The 17,936-nt window shown below is 35.5% G+C and overlaps 1 protein-coding gene across 2 annotated transcripts in view; it reads right to left on the reverse strand.

Annotated features, from left to right (window-relative positions):
• LOC115222193 (rab-like protein 2A) overlaps window positions 1-17,936 on the reverse strand; it is a 129,275-nt gene that overhangs the window by 101,265 nt on the left and 10,074 nt on the right. For both annotated transcript variants that reach the window (XM_036511235.1, XM_029792344.2), the window contains exons 2-5: window positions 17,309-17,338; window positions 15,187-15,266; window positions 12,831-12,910; window positions 11,067-11,178 (exon numbers count right to left, since the gene is read on the reverse strand). In XM_036511235.1, the coding sequence (XP_036367128.1) occupies window positions 11,067-11,178; window positions 12,831-12,910; window positions 15,187-15,266; window positions 17,309-17,338 (302 nt within the window). The remainder of the gene's footprint in view (window positions 1-11,066; window positions 11,179-12,830; window positions 12,911-15,186; window positions 15,267-17,308; window positions 17,339-17,936) is intronic.

Here is a 17,936-nt window from a genome sequence, read left to right on the forward strand (position 1 = left end):
ACATATATGCACATATAATAACATGTATATATGTATGTTTGAATGTGTGTGTGTGTATTATATATACACACAGAAAGGTAGATTCATAGACACAGTTGAGTGGGCCAACAAAAATATGAGTCACTGCTTTGAAGAATTTTTTGTCGAATGAATCGACTTAGGTGATTTTTTTTTATTTTGATAAACCTGGTACTTATTCCATCAGTCTCTTCTTGTCAAACCAGTAAGTTATGGGAATGTAAATAAACCAACAGTGATGAGGGAGAAACATAGACATAAAAAAATACACACATACACTTAAATATATACATATATATATGATTCATTTCTTTCAGTTTCTGTCTACCAAATCCACTCACAAGACTTTGGTTGGTCTGAGGCTATAGCAGAAGACACATGCCAAGTTAGCACAGAGTGGGAATGAACCCAGGACCATGTGCTTTGGAACCAACTTCCTTACCACACAACCACACCTGCACCTATATGTGTGTGTGTGTGTGTGTATGTGCGTACATATTACATATACAGCTATATATAAATACATATATACACATACATATATACACAATATATGTGTACATATATATGTATGTGTATATATGTATATATATATATATATAGATGTATATGTAATATGTACACACATATATACTCATATATAGATGCATACATATATTTATACATATATATGCGTACATATATACACACACACATATATAGGTGCAGGTGCGGTGGTTGTGTAGTAAGAAACTTGGTTCCAAAGCACATGGTCCTGTGTTCAGTCTATATATTTATACATGTGCATTCGTGTGCGTGTGTGTGCATGTATGTGTCTATATGTGTGTATGTGTGTGCATGTATGTATACATTGTGTGTGCATGTAGGCAGCGAGCTGGCAGAAATGTTAGCACGCCGGGCGAAATGCTCAGCAGCATTTCATCTGTTGCTACGTCCTGAGTTCAAATTCCGCCGAGGTCGACTTTGCCTTTCATCCTTTCGGGGTCGATTAAATAAGTACCAGTTATGCACTGGGGTCGATATAATCGACTTAATCTGTTTCTCTGTCCTTGTTCGTCCCCCTCTGTGTTTAGCCCCATGTGGGTACTAAAGAAATAGTATATGTATGAATGTCTATGTGAGTTTGTGAATGCATGTGTGCATGGGGTTTGTGTAGGGGTATTTGTGTGTTCCTGTGTGTATGTGCGTGCAGGCATGAGATTACATGCATGTGTGTTTATGCCCATGTATGTGTAATTGTGTGCGTGTCTGTATGAGTGTGTGTTGGAGGTACACTCCTTCATTTTCTACAATACTCTTCCATCTACCTGGCCCAGAACTGTTCTGACCTTGTCTACATTATTCATATTTTTTCCATCCAAATCATTTTCAAGACTGCCGAATAAATGATATTCAGATAGTGCAATGTCTGGCGAATATATTGGGTAGGGCATTGTTTCCCATTCAAACTCCTCCAGCCTCTGGAATGTCATCCTCGCTGTATGTAGACTAATCATAAACCACCAACATCAGTTGTCAAGCGATGGTGGGTGTACAAACACAGACACACAAAACACATACACACACAATTATATATATATATATAGTTACAAATTGAGATAGGGGTTGTAAATGCAACCCTCCATGGGATAACATATATCCAATATACTGCTAGTGAAGTACCCAACAAAGTTAATACATAAATGTTAAGGATTGCGATGCAATCAATTCATTTACTGTATTATATGGGCAAAGGTAAAATGATTTACCACAAATTACTAATACAAGATAAGAAAATGGAGAAATACATCTAAATCAAATATCAATTATCAGATAATACTCAATCACATACTTTATTAAACCACCACATAAGAGACTGTAGGGTTAAACATAAAAAAGCAGAACAAATCAGTGTACACAAAGGAATGTACATAAAAAAGTGTACATAAAAGAGTAATGTTGTATAATAAGTAGAATATATATAAAAAAGAGAATATAAATATAAGTAAATATAAATATAAGTATAGATTACACCTTACAGCTGTTTCGGCCATGTAGATAAGAATGTCTCATTTTACCAATATTAGCCTTTTATGGTGGGTCAATATATGGATATAAATGAGACATTTACAAAAGTATCATAAAGCCTCTTCGGAGGTATACGTATACATATGAGTGCATATACTCACACTCCTATACATATAAAAATATACATATACATAATAATGTAAATAAATAATATAAATTAGTTTACATATATATGTTCCACATCCAATGTTTCAGTTTTTCAACTTAATATTGTGATAATAAACATACACATATTAGTACCTAGATGCAAATATACATAGTCAATAGTACATTATATTACTTCCTACTAATTTCCAAAGTGTCATTAAAGTTAGCATCATTATCGTTATCAATACCATTAATGCTACCATCATTATCATTCATAATATTGTTAATATCGCTTACGTTAGGACCCAAAGTGGCACATATGTATGTCCGGGTTCCATTTAGTAATTTTCCTTATGACATAAATACACTATTGGATTTGAATTTAAATTATCATTGTCTTCCTCATGGTTGGTCCGTTGAGAGCCGCCCCCACACTGCACAAGAAAAACATACACAACCACATCCAACCCTAAACCCACACATCCACATAAAGACCCACATACACATGCACACACACACGAGTAAACCCCGACACATCGCTACACATTCACTAGATTGCAGAGTGCATGTCTGTCATCGCATGGCTTATAGACAAATCAGTACAGGCCGCAGTGTCTATACACTAACACACACACTCACACGCACATCCGCATATACTCATAGATATTAATACAATCTCATATACTGTATCAGGGAACATTCGCACACACATATATACATATTTAAATATATGTCTGTGCACTGAAACATACAAATAAAACCTATACTTATATCCACCCATGAATAAATGTTTGCATATACATATATACATATCCAGGTACTAAAATGTGTGTATATTTATTATCACAATATTAAGTTGAAAAACTGAAACATTGGATGTGGAACATATATATGTAAACTAATTTATATTATTTATTTACATTATTATGTATATGTATATTTTTATATGTATAGGAGTGTGAGTATATGCACTCATATGTATATGTATACCTCCGAAGAGGCCTTATGATACTTTTGTAAATGTCTCATTTATATCCATATATTGACCCACCATAAAAGGCTAATATTGGTAAAATGAGACATACTTATCTACATGGCCGAAACAGCTGTAAGATGTAATCTATACTTATATTTATATTTACTTATATTTATATTCTCTTTTTTATATATATTCTACTTATTATACAACATTACTCTTTTATGTACATTCCTTTGTGTACACTGATTTGTTCTGTTTTTTTATGTTTAACCCTACAGTCTCTTATGTGGTGGTTTAATAAAGTATGTGATTGAGTATTATCTGATAATTGATATTTGATTTAGATGTATTTCTCCATTTTCTTATCTTGTATATATATATATATATATCCTGATGGAAGAACACTTTTTGTCTTGAAACCAAAGATGGTTGTTTTTCTTCAAGCACTGACTTAAGCAGCTCAAGTTGCTTGCAGCAGATCTCCTTTGTTACCATTTGGTTTGGGTTTAAAAGTTCAAAGTGGACTAAAACTTTCATATGCCACCAAACAGATAACAACACCTTATGTGGGTGAAGACCTTCTTTAGCCTGAGGTGCTGGTGTTTCTCCTTTCCCTACCCACTGTCTTTAGTGCTTGACATTTTTATAGAAAACCCATTTCTTGTCACCAGTCACTTTTTAGTCCAAAAGTGGTTCGTTCATGAGATGTGACCACAAAGAAGAACATACATTCACTCTCTGTGCGCGATTAGACTCGGAAAGTTTGTGAGGAACCCATTGATCGAATTTACTGACTTTTCTGATGTCACACAGGTGTCAAATGGTTGAATGACCAAATCTAAGCACCTCTTCTAGTTCCTCACCAGTTATGATGGGATTTTGTTCCGCCAGGGTTTGCAAGACGTCCTCATGAAGCTCTACAGATCTTCCAGGATGAGGGTTGTCTTCTAGGCTATAGTTTCCAGCTTGGAATTTCTGGAACCACCACTGACACTGGTTTATGCTTATTGTCCAATCCCCATATACTGCATTAATATTCCTCGCACTTTCTGTTGTGCTGTTGCCTTTATTGAACTCTGAACTCATAAAGCGAAATATGCCAAATATGTTCCTCTGTCATTTCCATTAAAGCTTTGAAAAACAACTGATAAAAATCGAACTGCACTCTTCAAAACTTGCACTAAGAATAAGGACAAAGTAAAATTACTACCTGTTTTTATAGCAAGTTGATGTAGACAGTTTATCCCATCCCCCTCCAACTTTTAGTTCATGCAATTGAAAAAGTCCACATTATTTATGGGATGACCCAAAATATATATATATATATATTGCACACACACTCACACACACATATATAACCTCCCAATCATATTGTTTCTGGTTCATTCCTACTGTTTGGCTCATTGTCTTCTACTACAGCCCAAAGCATATATACTGTGAGTGGAATAAATAGACAAGAGACTGAAAGGCTGTCATATGTATATATAAAGTACACACACACAAATGGAGGTGGGTAAGGGGGAGGAGTTGAATGAGGGGAGGGGAGACTGGAAGTGGAGGAGGGAGAAATGGTGGGAAGGTGGAGCAACTGGGAGAGGTGAAAGAGGTGGAGAGGCTAAGGCAGGGTGGAGATAGAGAATATGGAAGAAGAGAAATAACAAAGGAGGAGAGGGGGGAGAAGAAGAGCGGTGAAGAATGTGGTGATAGCGGAAGTGGTGACGGCGAGAGAGGAGGAGGGAAGAGAAAATGTTAAGTTCATTCCAGCAAGTTTTAAACTTGACATACAAAGGGACACAACTGCATATTTTCATAACGTGAAAATATTCAGCCTATTTTTCCATTTACAGGTACAAGCGTAGCTGTGTGGTAAAAGTTTGGTGCCCAACTACAAGATTCCAGGTTCAGTCTCACTGCATGGCAACTTGGGCAAGTGTCTTCTATAGCTTCAAGCTGACCAAAGCCTTGTGAGTGAATTTAGGAGACAGAACTTGAAAGAAGCCAGTCATATATGTATATATCTATGTATGTTTTTTCTTTGTGGGTTTGTTCCTCACCACCACCTAAGAACTGGTGATGGTATGTTTACATCCCTGTAACTTAGTAATTTGGCAAAAGAGACCAACTGAACAAGTGCCAAGCTTTACTAAAAATAATAAGTTGGTAAGTTTGACTAAAATTCTTCAAGGTGGTACCTCAGCATGGCGACAATCCAATGACTGAAAGAAGTAAAATATAAAACAACTATCCATGGTTAATTCTTACTAAACCACCTCCCTTTTCCTATCAACCCACCACACTTCATTACATAAATATGAAGAACAGCTCAACAAAAAGATGATTCTAATTCAACTGAAATGCAATCAACATCTTGAAGCAAAACCAACCACTGAGGAATATAGACTTATGTAGAAAATTAAGTCGGTATAGATTATAGTTTTGACATGAAAAAAAAACACACTTTGATATGTAAGTGATATTCTTTCTGAAAACTCTCATGCTGATCCACAATAAGAACTTTATTGTTCTTAGTCTTAGTGTTGTTGAGAATATTTGGGAGAACTTAAAATTCTTGCCACCCATTTTCCTTCATTTTTCATGATATTAAATAGTAATGAACTTATTATATACAGTACTCAGATCAGGTCAAAAATGTCGCTAGAAGCTAGGATCACCAAGCATAGATTGGCATATTTCGGTCATATTATGCGGAGAAAATCCCTGGAGAAGGACATCATGCTCGGAATGGTCAGTGGCAAGAGAAGGAAGAGGCCGACCAAGAACCCGCTGGCTTGACACCATCAAGAGTGATACCGGAACGGACATAGCCAATCTGAAAGAAGCGGCCCAGGATAGAACTGACTGGAGGACACTGATCCAACGAGTGACTGAGAGTCGACTTCGACTGAGCGGATAGATAGATAGACTCAGATGCACAACTCATCAAAAAGAGCAAGAAGAGCTGCATGAACAGTGCACAGAATATGCACAGGAAGTGAACATTGAAAAAGCCTTTAAAGAAAAAAAGAAATGTGAGGTGCACATCATGGGGTGTACTATTGGTGAATTTCAGGAAACATGGAAGTTTTGAAGGATGTGGTGTCCCAACAGCAAACAACTGATGTATGTAATTTATTCCATGCTTCAACAATTCTGAGCGGGAAAAGATGTTTCTGAAAATCATGGGTGATGTGTTGTTTTTTGATTTTGTAAACATGCCCACAAGTGTTAGACATATGGAATTCAAAAGGGTCCCCAAATTTGTTGTCAGAAAGATGTTGGATAATCTTGTGGATGTCAACCAAGTCAGTTGCCAGACACCAGAGTTTTAATGTATCCATGCACAAGGAAGCAAGGTGTTAAGAAAATGTTTAATAATTCTTTTTTAGGAACAGTGAAACTCAAAGCAGATAAAGTTATCAATAATGAGTTATCAATGTATGATGGGATGCTGAAAAGTTCCTGGCTTTGGGTAAAAGAAAATACAGGTGGATGAGTTAATTATGATTTTTTTCAACATATTCCCCTCTCAGCAGTCCTACAGTTTTTCTGCAGCAGTCCTTCAGTTTTTCTAAACCCTGTAAAAGAACCCAGAAGGTTAGGCCTCCAGTCAGGCTTTTCACAACATCCTTAAAGTTAGGACTTTTCAGCACCTTCTCGTGTATGTGTATGTATGTATATATATATATATATATATATACACATGAAGGGAAGTCAAAAATTATCCACAATAACATATCTTAATTATTGTCCCATAGCCTTCTGTGCATATGTGCTTATAGTTGGTACCACTGTGCTCATGTGCTCAAAGTTTGAGCCTGATTCCACCATTTTTCTTTCTGGCAAAAGATAGCAGTCAATGTTTGTCCTTGATGAAGGTGTTTGCTTTTATAAATTCATAATGCAATTTAATTGCATAAATATGGATTTAAGTAATAAATTGAAACATGCATAGGCAACATGAATTGACTATTAGAATAAATTAACAATGCATCCCAGCATTGCCAGGGTGTTATGACCCACAAGCACATTGTATTATTCACTCCTAAGGCGGCGAGCTGGCAGAAACGTTAGCACACCGGGCGAAATATTCAGCGATATTTCGTCTGCCGCTACGTTCTGTGTTCAAATTCCGCCGAGGTCGACTTTGCCTTTCATCCTTTCAGGGTTGATTAAATAAGTACCAGTTACGCACTGGGGTCGATATAATCGACTTAATCCGTTTGTCTGTCCTTGTTTGTCCTCTCTGAGTTTAGCCCCTTGTGGGTAGTCAGGAAATATGTATTATTCACTCCTTTCTTATGGACAGAATCAGTACAGCTAATATATAGTTAATGGAACAATGGAATTTACTTTTTGTTTAATAGTGAAGGGTGAGGGTACAATTTGCATGGGTTTGCATGAAAGTGCTTTGTGTTCTGAAGAAGGATCAGAAACTATGTATTGTTTAATAGTATAAAAGGAGGTTAATACAATTTTGTCCAGAAATCACTTTTTCAAAATTTTAATTTCCCTCTATCCCCACTGCAATTTCTTAATAATTTAATTTTTCTTAAATAAACACTCAATGCCCCTTCCCTCACCTCATTACCTACCAGCTTTCAAAAAGCTAAAATCTCCCAATCTTTCACTTTGTCTGATGTTTCCCACATGCATAGAATTCTATGGAAATAGTAGACTTAAAAAATACCAGACCACCACCAGAAAACTTGACATGCTAAAAACGACAGGTAAGTGACATTATTTGTGAAGAAACTTCCCTGCTTTCCAAAAAGATAAAAGTGAAACATTGGGAGTGTGTAGCTTTTTGAAAGTGGTGAGGTGATAGATGAAATTCTTAAAGATTCGTACTCTCTGTTTTTTCTCCATGGATTACCAAGAATAAAAATTTGAAAAAAGTAAAAAATTAATTTGGTGTGGAGAGGGAGAAAATTAAAATATTGAGAATGTTTTTCGTGAGTGAAATCCTAATCTCCAGTATCGCAAACATAGGAATTGGAAGAAATTTAGGAAAAAAAATAAGGTGGGGGACAGAAATGTTACCTCAGATATGTTAGAAAGAAGAGGTAAAGGACAGGATTTCTGGGAAAACTTCCTTTTAAGTTTATATCAAAGATCAGGTTTTTAAATACGCTCAACACAACACAAATTACACAATAGAAAAAGATCATTTCAATTGGGTTTGAACTGCAAATTTGCACATGCATACTGCAAGAATTAGCATATTTCACACAGAAGTTTTACCTAGAGTGTATGTATGCATGTGTGCATGTCAAAGGAAGTTATTTTATGGTAGTCTTTCATTTGAAGAAGCAAAGTTGTCAACTCAACATATATGGAATCATATGATCGTTTGTTAATTTCTGTATACTTTGAAGAGAGCAGAAATTGAAAGAGAGGATAAAGTGAAAAGACGACATTTGTTCTGAAGTGAGAGGAGAAAGTGTACGATGTATATGTATATGAAATGGACGGGTGTGTGTGAGAGGGAGTGATAGAGAGAGAGTGAGTGAAGGTGTGTTGTGATGTATGAAATTTTTTGCATGTATGTGCAAGTGGCACACACTCACTCTCTCTCTCACACACACACACATTATCTTTGATATACACGTACATAAATAGGCAGAGGTAAAGTATATGCACACCACCTGTTTTTAGCATAACCTAACCCTAAACACTGGGAGTGCATATTCTTGACCTCGTGAGAGAGAGAATGAGGCTGTATTTCCTCATAACATATGGAAAAATTGATGTTTTTTTAATGCAATTTTTTTTTGGGGGGGGGGTATTTTAATACAATATTTGTGTACATTTTCATAAATGCTTATCTGAGTAGAATTCTATGCATGTGTGAAACATCAGACAAAAGTGATACATTAGAAGCAAATCAAAATATTGTCCATAAATGAACTCAAAATTGTGCGAACCAACCTAGTTGCCGAGGTTATTTTAGTTGTAAAAAATAACATGTCAAGTTTCGTTTAGTAGAGCATCAAATTATCTCTTATAACATTATTATTAAGAAATACATACTGTAAAAACCCATGTAATTTGTGTACCTGTGTAATTTATGCAGGTGATTTTCAGGATAAAATTTGTTAAAAAAAGCTTCTACTCATATAAAATTTGCACCCAAAAGTTTTCAGAATTACCGATGTAGCAGGGAAAAAAAGGTTTTCAATTTAGTTGTATTTAGCATAATTTCCCTCACTTATGATTAGATTTAATTAAACTTTCATTAAATAAAAATAATTTCTGTTTAACAGGTATCACATTAAAAGTGTTTGTGTTGTTTATACTTTATTTTTACTCTTTTACTTGTTTCAGTCATTTGACTGTGGCCATGCTGGAGCACCGCCTTTAGTCGAGCAAATCCATCCTATATTCTTTGTAAGCCCAGTACTTATTCTATCAGTCTCTTTTGCCAAACTGCTAAGTTACGGGGACGTAAACACACTACCATCAGTTGTCAAGTGATGTTTGGGGGACAAATACAGACACACAAACATATACACACACATACATATATACATACATATATACGACAGGCTTCTTTCAGTTTCCATCTACCAAATCCACTCACAAGGCTTTGGTTGGCCCAAGGCTATAGTAGAAGACACTTACCCAAGGTGCCACACAGTGGGACTGAACCCAGAACCATGTGGTTGGCAAGCAAGCTACTTACCACACAGCCACTCCTGCACCTATAATAAACTTTACTTTACATTTCTTTCCCACAAGAGATTATGTCCGATCTTTAGCATACTACTGTATGTCTTCTCAAATCACTATCACAAGAAAAGTTGTTGATAAGAGTTACCAACAAAAACAAAGTTGATAAATACGCACAGGTGTTGCAAATTAAGTTTAATTACCAATAAACATCAGCTTGGATGACACTTTACTCAAATGACAGAGGATGGTGACCGATCAAACTAATTATGTAAACAGAATTCTTTTCTGCCAATTCTTGTCAGAACCTTTGATACAGTGTATCGAAATTTTAATCCCTTTCACACTTATAAAATGTCAAGTAAACTTAAAAGTTTGTCATTACCATTATTGTCAGTATGGGCAGAACTTATAAATCGTTTACTGCGAAGGAGAAATTAAATATGTTGAATATACATTTGAACATGGCAATAAAGCTCCCAGAAGGCATTTTAATGTTAATGAAGCCAATGTTTGAAATTGGTGTAAACAGTACAACAAACATAAAACTGTGCCTAGTAATAAACAGACAAAAATAAAACCATACAATCAAGATTATCCATATCATTACATTTTTTTCAGTCAGGAATATCCATATCACATTACGATAGGTAGAAACTCCAGGCAATATAAAATATGGCCCAGACCATGATACCCGCATGATCATCGGACTTCAAAAAGTAGTCAACCATTTAATGGTTTTAGCAAATTTACAGAAAAAGTAAGCATAATACTGTCCAGCATAAATAAAAGTCAACTTCATTATATTTAAGCCATTATTTTTTCTGTATAAACTTATTCTGACATTAAATGGGTCAACTTCTGCTACAAATGTTTACATTTTGTACATCTTTTTTCAACAAAAATAATTTCTAAAAGAATTTTGGCAATGATCTACTCATATAATTTATGCACCACTAAAGTTTATTTTTGTAAAAAAAATGCGTAAATTATGTGGGTTAGACCATCTCGTGGTCCTAGGAGACAAAATAGAAAAGGTATTGCCCCAGAGGATTGTGAGGGAGATGAGCCAGAACAACCACTCTGATTCACAGGGCTCACACTTGCGGACAGCCATCTTCATGCTGATAGTGGTGAGCAGGGATATGGTCCAGGGCCGAGAACACTAGAGGTCCCTACTGCCACAGGCTCACCTATGTCAGTGAGTGAATAATATAAAAGCTGAGGCAGATAATACTTTACTTACCATCAATTTTGTTGGCAGCGCATAAACATGGAATATTAGGACGATGTTCTTGCAACTCATTCAGCCATTTGCTCAGATTTTTATACGTTATTTTTCTAGTCGCATCAAACACCTAAGGAAAGTAATACATACTCTAATGAGCAAATAACCATTTTCGTTGCGAGAAGATGGAGCAGTGCATATAGATTCTATAGGCCATCCTACTAAAGAGAACTTATTGTTTAGTCCTTTTAGAGGTATCTAGCTAAGGCAGTATTATTTAACCGTTTAGCATTCAGATTATTCTGTCAAATATAATGATTATTTATTCATATTGTTTTTAGTCAAATGCTCTGCTAATGTCAAGGGTAACAACATTACTTTCACAAAATTTCTCAAGTGTGAAAAAGTACTACAGTTTTGTAGTAAAAAGTAGTTGGAGTCTTACAAAAGTTATACGAGAAGTTACAGTGGAGATGAAACAACTGAAATTAATATAACTAGTCACTGAGGACCAATTATATCCCCTTTGAAATGCTGAAAGTAAGTAACACTAACAGGTCAGTAGTTGCTGGGTGAGAAAGGTTGGTTTCTTAGAGATTGAGCTTGTGTCATTTGATTTCAAAGTTACAGAAAAGAGAAAAGTTGAATGATTTGGTAAAGATAGGGGCCCACCTAAAAGATCTTTGTTTGAGTTGAGGGGTCAGGAGATTTCATGCTAAATCAGCAGAAAGTTCCAGTCCCCTGCTAAACTGTCTCTGAAGGGGTAAGTAGTAAAGAACATCTGCTGAATTAGAGAGGATTTTTGGCAAAAGAACAGAATATTAACTGAATTAGCTGACATGAAATGCAGGGCTTGAGCTGCTGAAAGTGTGTAGTAGGTTAATGTGAGGTGAATTGTTTTGATTAGACAGAGATCAGATTGTCCAAAGGGACATAGGGACTGATAGCTAAATAAAAGTTAGATTTGAAATTAATAAGTACCATAGTATTTCAGGAACTGATGTGTTAGTCACATACCAAATATATGAGAACACTAACTGACAGATGCTTCAGCCTCTGTACTGGAAGTGTCTGTAAAGGGTAAGTGAGAGAGAGACCAGAATTGTGTACAGATGAATGATATGAGTTTTCACAAACTGTCTTGAACGCAGAACTAGAGATGATTGAATTGCTAGTGGTTGGAAGATTCTAACAATGCTAGATATTGCAAATAGAAAAGGGAAACAGTCAGAAAACCTCATGAGTTTTTCATTAGAGTAATTTAATGCAGTCCTTGGTGCCATGTGGCAACTTGTGTACCTCAATGACCCTGAGGGCTATACCAGCAGAGTATGAGCCCTAGGTAAAACCACCCATGTTTGCCAGGTCAAATGATAGAGCACAAATAAATATGGATCACCACTTTCCAGAGGTGAAAATGAGTTTGCATAGGGCCAACACCCCACCTTGGAAAACAAAAGCAAAGTTACAGAGTAGCAATGGCAATTTAAAACCAACAAGACCTGAGAGAGGAAAGCCTTCCCTTCAGGAAACATATGAGAGGACACCCTAAAAATAGCTGGACAAGGGATTATTGAGGCAGAACTGTTAAAGCAGGGATCCAACTGGAGAAAAGCAGAAAAGACGGCCCAGTGTAAAGAACTGTGGAAAAGATGTCATTTGAAGGGCTTAGGTAAGTAACATAATGCAAAGATAAATGTTTCAGATTAATACTCCATACCATTCTTGTTAGGCCCTGTATAAACTAAATACTCATGTGAGCAACAGTTGAATCAAACTTACCATGATACAAGCATGTGCCTGATGGTAATATGATCTGTGTAAGGTACTGAATCTTTCTTGACCTGCAGTATCCCAGAAATCTACAACAAATGAAGTGGAATATCAATAACTTTTGATAACTTATGTTAAATGAAATTAGCAATAATTAACACTCCTATAACCGTGAAATGACAATTGTAAACATGCAAAAAAAAAATTATATTAAATGCAACAGAATGGTATCTGACAATGATTAGAGAAAATACCAACCCAACAATGGCATGGAAACTGAAAAGATCTGAACAATGTTAGATCAATGAGGACTGGCTTGAGACTAAACAGTAACAACAATATAATTAACAAGAGTAATATGACTACTGCTGCCACCAAGACCCAATACAACACCACCACCACCACTAACCCACTAATATTTGAATAACCAATTAGCAATAACAATAAGTGTCAGCATGATAGCAATATCTGTAGCTACATATGTTGTAGGAACAGGACAATGGAGTGTGTCTGTGTGAGAGAGAGAGAGGGGGGGTAGAATGTGACATTTTAATAGCTTAAGTCAGCAGTGTAGGGGGCAAAGTACCTATGAACTTGGATACCCATCAACTAACTGAAATCACACGGTACTTCCTCCCACCTTTTCATTTCATCATTTCCACTCTTTCGTTCAAAAGAATAAGACAACAAATCTTTTGCTCTCACAAAACAGTTCTTTCTTGGTGTTAATTTTTAACTCCATATTCATCCATTGCTGCTGCTATTATTTAATTTACCTACAATGCAAGATGTTTGGAATGAACCCATCAAATGCAATTGAAGGCAGTAATGTGGCACATAAAAAGCACTCAGCACACTCTACTAAGTGTTAGGAAGGGCATCCAGCCATAGAAACCATGCTACATCAGACAGTTGGAGTCTGGACAGCTCTCAGCTAGCCAGCTCTATGCCAAACAGTCCAACCCATGCCAGCATGGAAAGCAGACATTACACAATGATGATGATGATCTAATGTGATGCTTAAAATGAAGTGGCTCTTAACTGAATGAATTGAAAATCATATTCAATGTAAAGTGCCAATAAGCATAATGGTAATTTAAAAGATCCAAAAGTACATATGACAATTTACAGAAATAGACAGGTGAAACTACTGGTGCTTACACAGAAGCCACTTTTTAATTATCCTGGCCAACAATCATTTAACAAATGATTGGTAAACAAGGCTATACACCCAGGCAAGAATACATTGATATGACTGCCCTTTTCTGGAAGTGCATGCCAGCCAGAACTTTGATTTCTCAAGAATCTAAAATTTCATCTGGAAGAAAATAGCCCTGCAAATATGAAATTAAAATGCCTCCTTGCATATCACTCAAAAAAACCCAAGAGCTTTCAAAGGTTATACAAATTTACCTCTGATTTGGTGTTCAAATAAGAAGGCATAGATGAATGACTAAGAGCTTTTTCAAAGAGCAACATCTTTCGTCCTGCTGTAGAAAGGCACTGTGCCAGATACAATATTTTGATCAAAGCATTGCACCGTTTAGACAAAGCACCAAGCCATTTGGTAAACTTAAATGAGCTTTGTGATAATGTGAGGGTAGAATATATCACCAAGAATACAATTTCTTTGCTCCAGTCAATGTATCACGGTGTGATAGCTAACTTCAAAGAATATTTTATAGAAGAACTTTCAAGTAACTTATGAAAGAAATTGACAGGAAGGATAATCCTACAGTTAGAGAGTACTAAAAGAAATTCAACATAATAGATGAAATGAAACCCTCGAATTTGAATGGTACTCTTTAAAATATATGGCTTGGCTGCAACTGTCAAAGTATAAGCCAACATCAAATTTGGTAAAATAATGCAACATTTGCAAATGATGTAGGATTTGATGAAGTCATATTGGAGAATGTGGTTGATTTGCTAGTGCCCCATAAAGAAACTAAGAATACAGAAATCTCACAAACTCCACTTAAATTGACTGCAAGGAATACTGCTACAGTGTTGGCTGTTGTAAAGAGAAATCTTAAGTTTTTGTAGCTAACAATCTTAATCATAAATGTAGCATAAAAATTATAAGAAAAGTTTATAATGAGCTCAGTTATTACACTGAGCTGCATAAAAAGATGATGCACCATGAACATCAAACAGGTAGGTTTTTCACCCCTCAACTAGATGTTGATGAAAATGAGCTATCAGATAAAAGATAGAGCCCCTCATCCTCCTAGTAAATCCCATTCCATTATCACTCCTCAGTCAGCAGTCAACATCTTTTGTGATAAGAATATTATGATATTCTGATTCTATTTATTTCCTAAAGCATTTTCTCTTCAAATGATTTTATGTCCTTTTTACTCACCTACTGAAACCTTTTGTCCATTTACTTTCATTTTGTGGTTAAATGTAGTCAAGGCATATGTGGACGATTGTTGTGGTTTGCTAAGTGTATATAAAGGATAATAACAAATTTATTTCAGGTTTCATTTACAAACACATTCTCATTGTATTGACCAGACTATCGGATGTTATTATAAATCACTGGTCACAATGCATTTGCTTGCATGGTTGTAGCATTCGAATGATGCCTGGCTATGCAAGCAGACCAATATTCCTTCTGAACCAGTCCATCATAGGGTTAACCATTTACGGCTGAGTGGACTGGAGCAAAATGAAATGAAGTGTTTCACTCAAGAACATAATGCACTGTTGGTCTTGGGATTGAAACCACAATCTTGCAATTGTGAGTGCAACACTCAAACCACTTGACCATGCAACTTCACACACTATGTAGAAATATATTGGGTTTCTTTTAACTTGAAGGAAGTACTCATTACTACCTATTTAAAAGCAAACCCAACAGAAAAGAATGCTTTAAAGAAACAAACATTATTTTATGAAAATAATATTTTAAGGTGTCATAGATTTAAGGCAGTATCAAAGAAATATATATAAGGGATGTCTTCTACTAGAGCCTCAGGCTGACCAAAGCCTTGTGAGTGGATTTGATAGACAGAAACTGAAAGAAGTCCGTTGTATATATGTGTGAGTGTGTTTATTATTTGTGTCCGTGTATGTCCACCCACCCACCATCACTTGACAATCGATGTTGGTGTACTTATGTCCCCGTCACTTAGTGGTTTGGCAAAAGAGACTGATAGAATAAGTACTAGGGCTTACAAAGAATAAGTCCTGGGGTCGATTTGTTCGACTAAAGGTGGTGCTCCAGCATGGCCACAGTCAAATAACTGAAACAAGTAAAAGAAGAATATATATATATATATATATATATATATATATATATATATATATATATTTGTATTTCGTTTTGTTCTGTTTGGTAAACAGACGTGAATGAATTAAAATCAATAGGAACAGACATATGTAATGTAGGTCATGTCAAGTGGATCTGCACAGTAACCTAAATGAAATAATTAATCAATAACTTTTCTTCTCTAGAAAAATTATTCATGACATGAACAAATTTTGAAGTCTTACAGAAGGTCATTTCATTGTCTAATTTTATATGTTCCTTCAGCTGTACTTGAAAACTAATACAGAAGTATATTATGATAATGACTATGGATCTAGTCATGTAAGCATCAAATGCATTTAAAGTATCCACAAAGCAACATGTCAGGTCTTGCTTACATTGATGCAATGAAACAAATTTGTATCTTAAAATGATTTAAGCTATAAGTGCAGTGAAAACTGTTCTAAACAGCTTCATAAATGAAGGGATCGTTTTGAACAGCAGAAACAACAGGCTTTATTTATTTAATTTGGCATATTTTATATTTTTAAATGGAAGATATTTACATCATTTATATGAAGCAAATATGATGATTGGTTCTGCAATAATTATCCAATTAAAAGTTTCATTCATATCACTTAACAATCATTCTATTCAGTGAAAATAAATGCAGGGATACTTTTGAAGGCTGAAGAATTTTTTTTATGATTCATTGAAGCCATTTACCTTTTCTCTTTTACTTGTTTCAGTCATGACACTGTGGCCATGCTGGGGCACAATCTTGAAGAATTTTTAGTCAAATGAATCAACCCAAGGCTCATTCTTTTTTACACCAGATACTTATTTGGTTGGTCTCTTTTGCCAAACCACTAAGTTACAGGAATGTAAACACACCAATACCAGTTGTCAAGCAATGGATGGGGACAAACACAGACACTAAAATACACACACATAGATATAAATAAATGTATATATTCATATATAAATATGTGTATATATATATATATATGTGTGTGTGTGTGTGTGTGTATGTATCTATGTATATATATATATATATATATATATATGTACACATATATACACACATATATATATAAACTAGCAGTGACTGAGTGTTTTGTTAATGCATTGGCAAATGCTAACCACAGAGTAAGATGAAAATAATTGCATGTTAAAAAAAAAAAATCCGTGTTAGCAGAAAATATGTGGTAAGTTTTTAATAAAAGGATACTATCCATCAATGAGAAATCTCTCCATTAACCTGAAAAGATAAAGCAAATTTCTAGATGTAAATACAATAAACACTTACACAATACTTAATACTTACTTTATCATTACATCTACCTCAACCTCAATTTCTAACCATTTGTCACTCTCCTCCCCACACTTTTATGAAATTACCCCAAATTTCCTTTCCTCTTGATCCACAGTCTATATCCTCCCTTCCACTCACCTTATTGTGCCTCGAAAGTACACTCTGGCACCCTGTCACCACCATCTTTATCTCGCATCAAGTTACTCTTGCCCGCCCTCACATAATGCAGAGTAGCCATGTATTGATTGCCTCTATAACAAAATACCTGTGCTCGTCTCTCTCTATCATATAAAGTGGTTGACATTAGGAAGGGCATCCAGCTGTAGGAACTATGCCAAAACTGAGATAGTTACCTGACGCAATCCTGCAGTTTGTCAGATACTGTCAAACCTTCTGACACCTGCCAGCATGGAAATCATCATCATCATCATCATCATTTAACATCTATGTTTCATACTGGCATGTGCTGGATGATTTGACAGGAAGTGGCAAATCAGAATACTATACCAAGTTTTTGGTATGTTTTCTACAACTGGATGTCCTT

This window comes from Octopus sinensis, linkage group LG19, assembly GCF_006345805.1.
Source record: "Octopus sinensis linkage group LG19, ASM634580v1, whole genome shotgun sequence".
In the NCBI taxonomy this organism is placed as follows: Eukaryota; Metazoa; Mollusca; class Cephalopoda; order Octopoda; family Octopodidae; genus Octopus; species Octopus sinensis.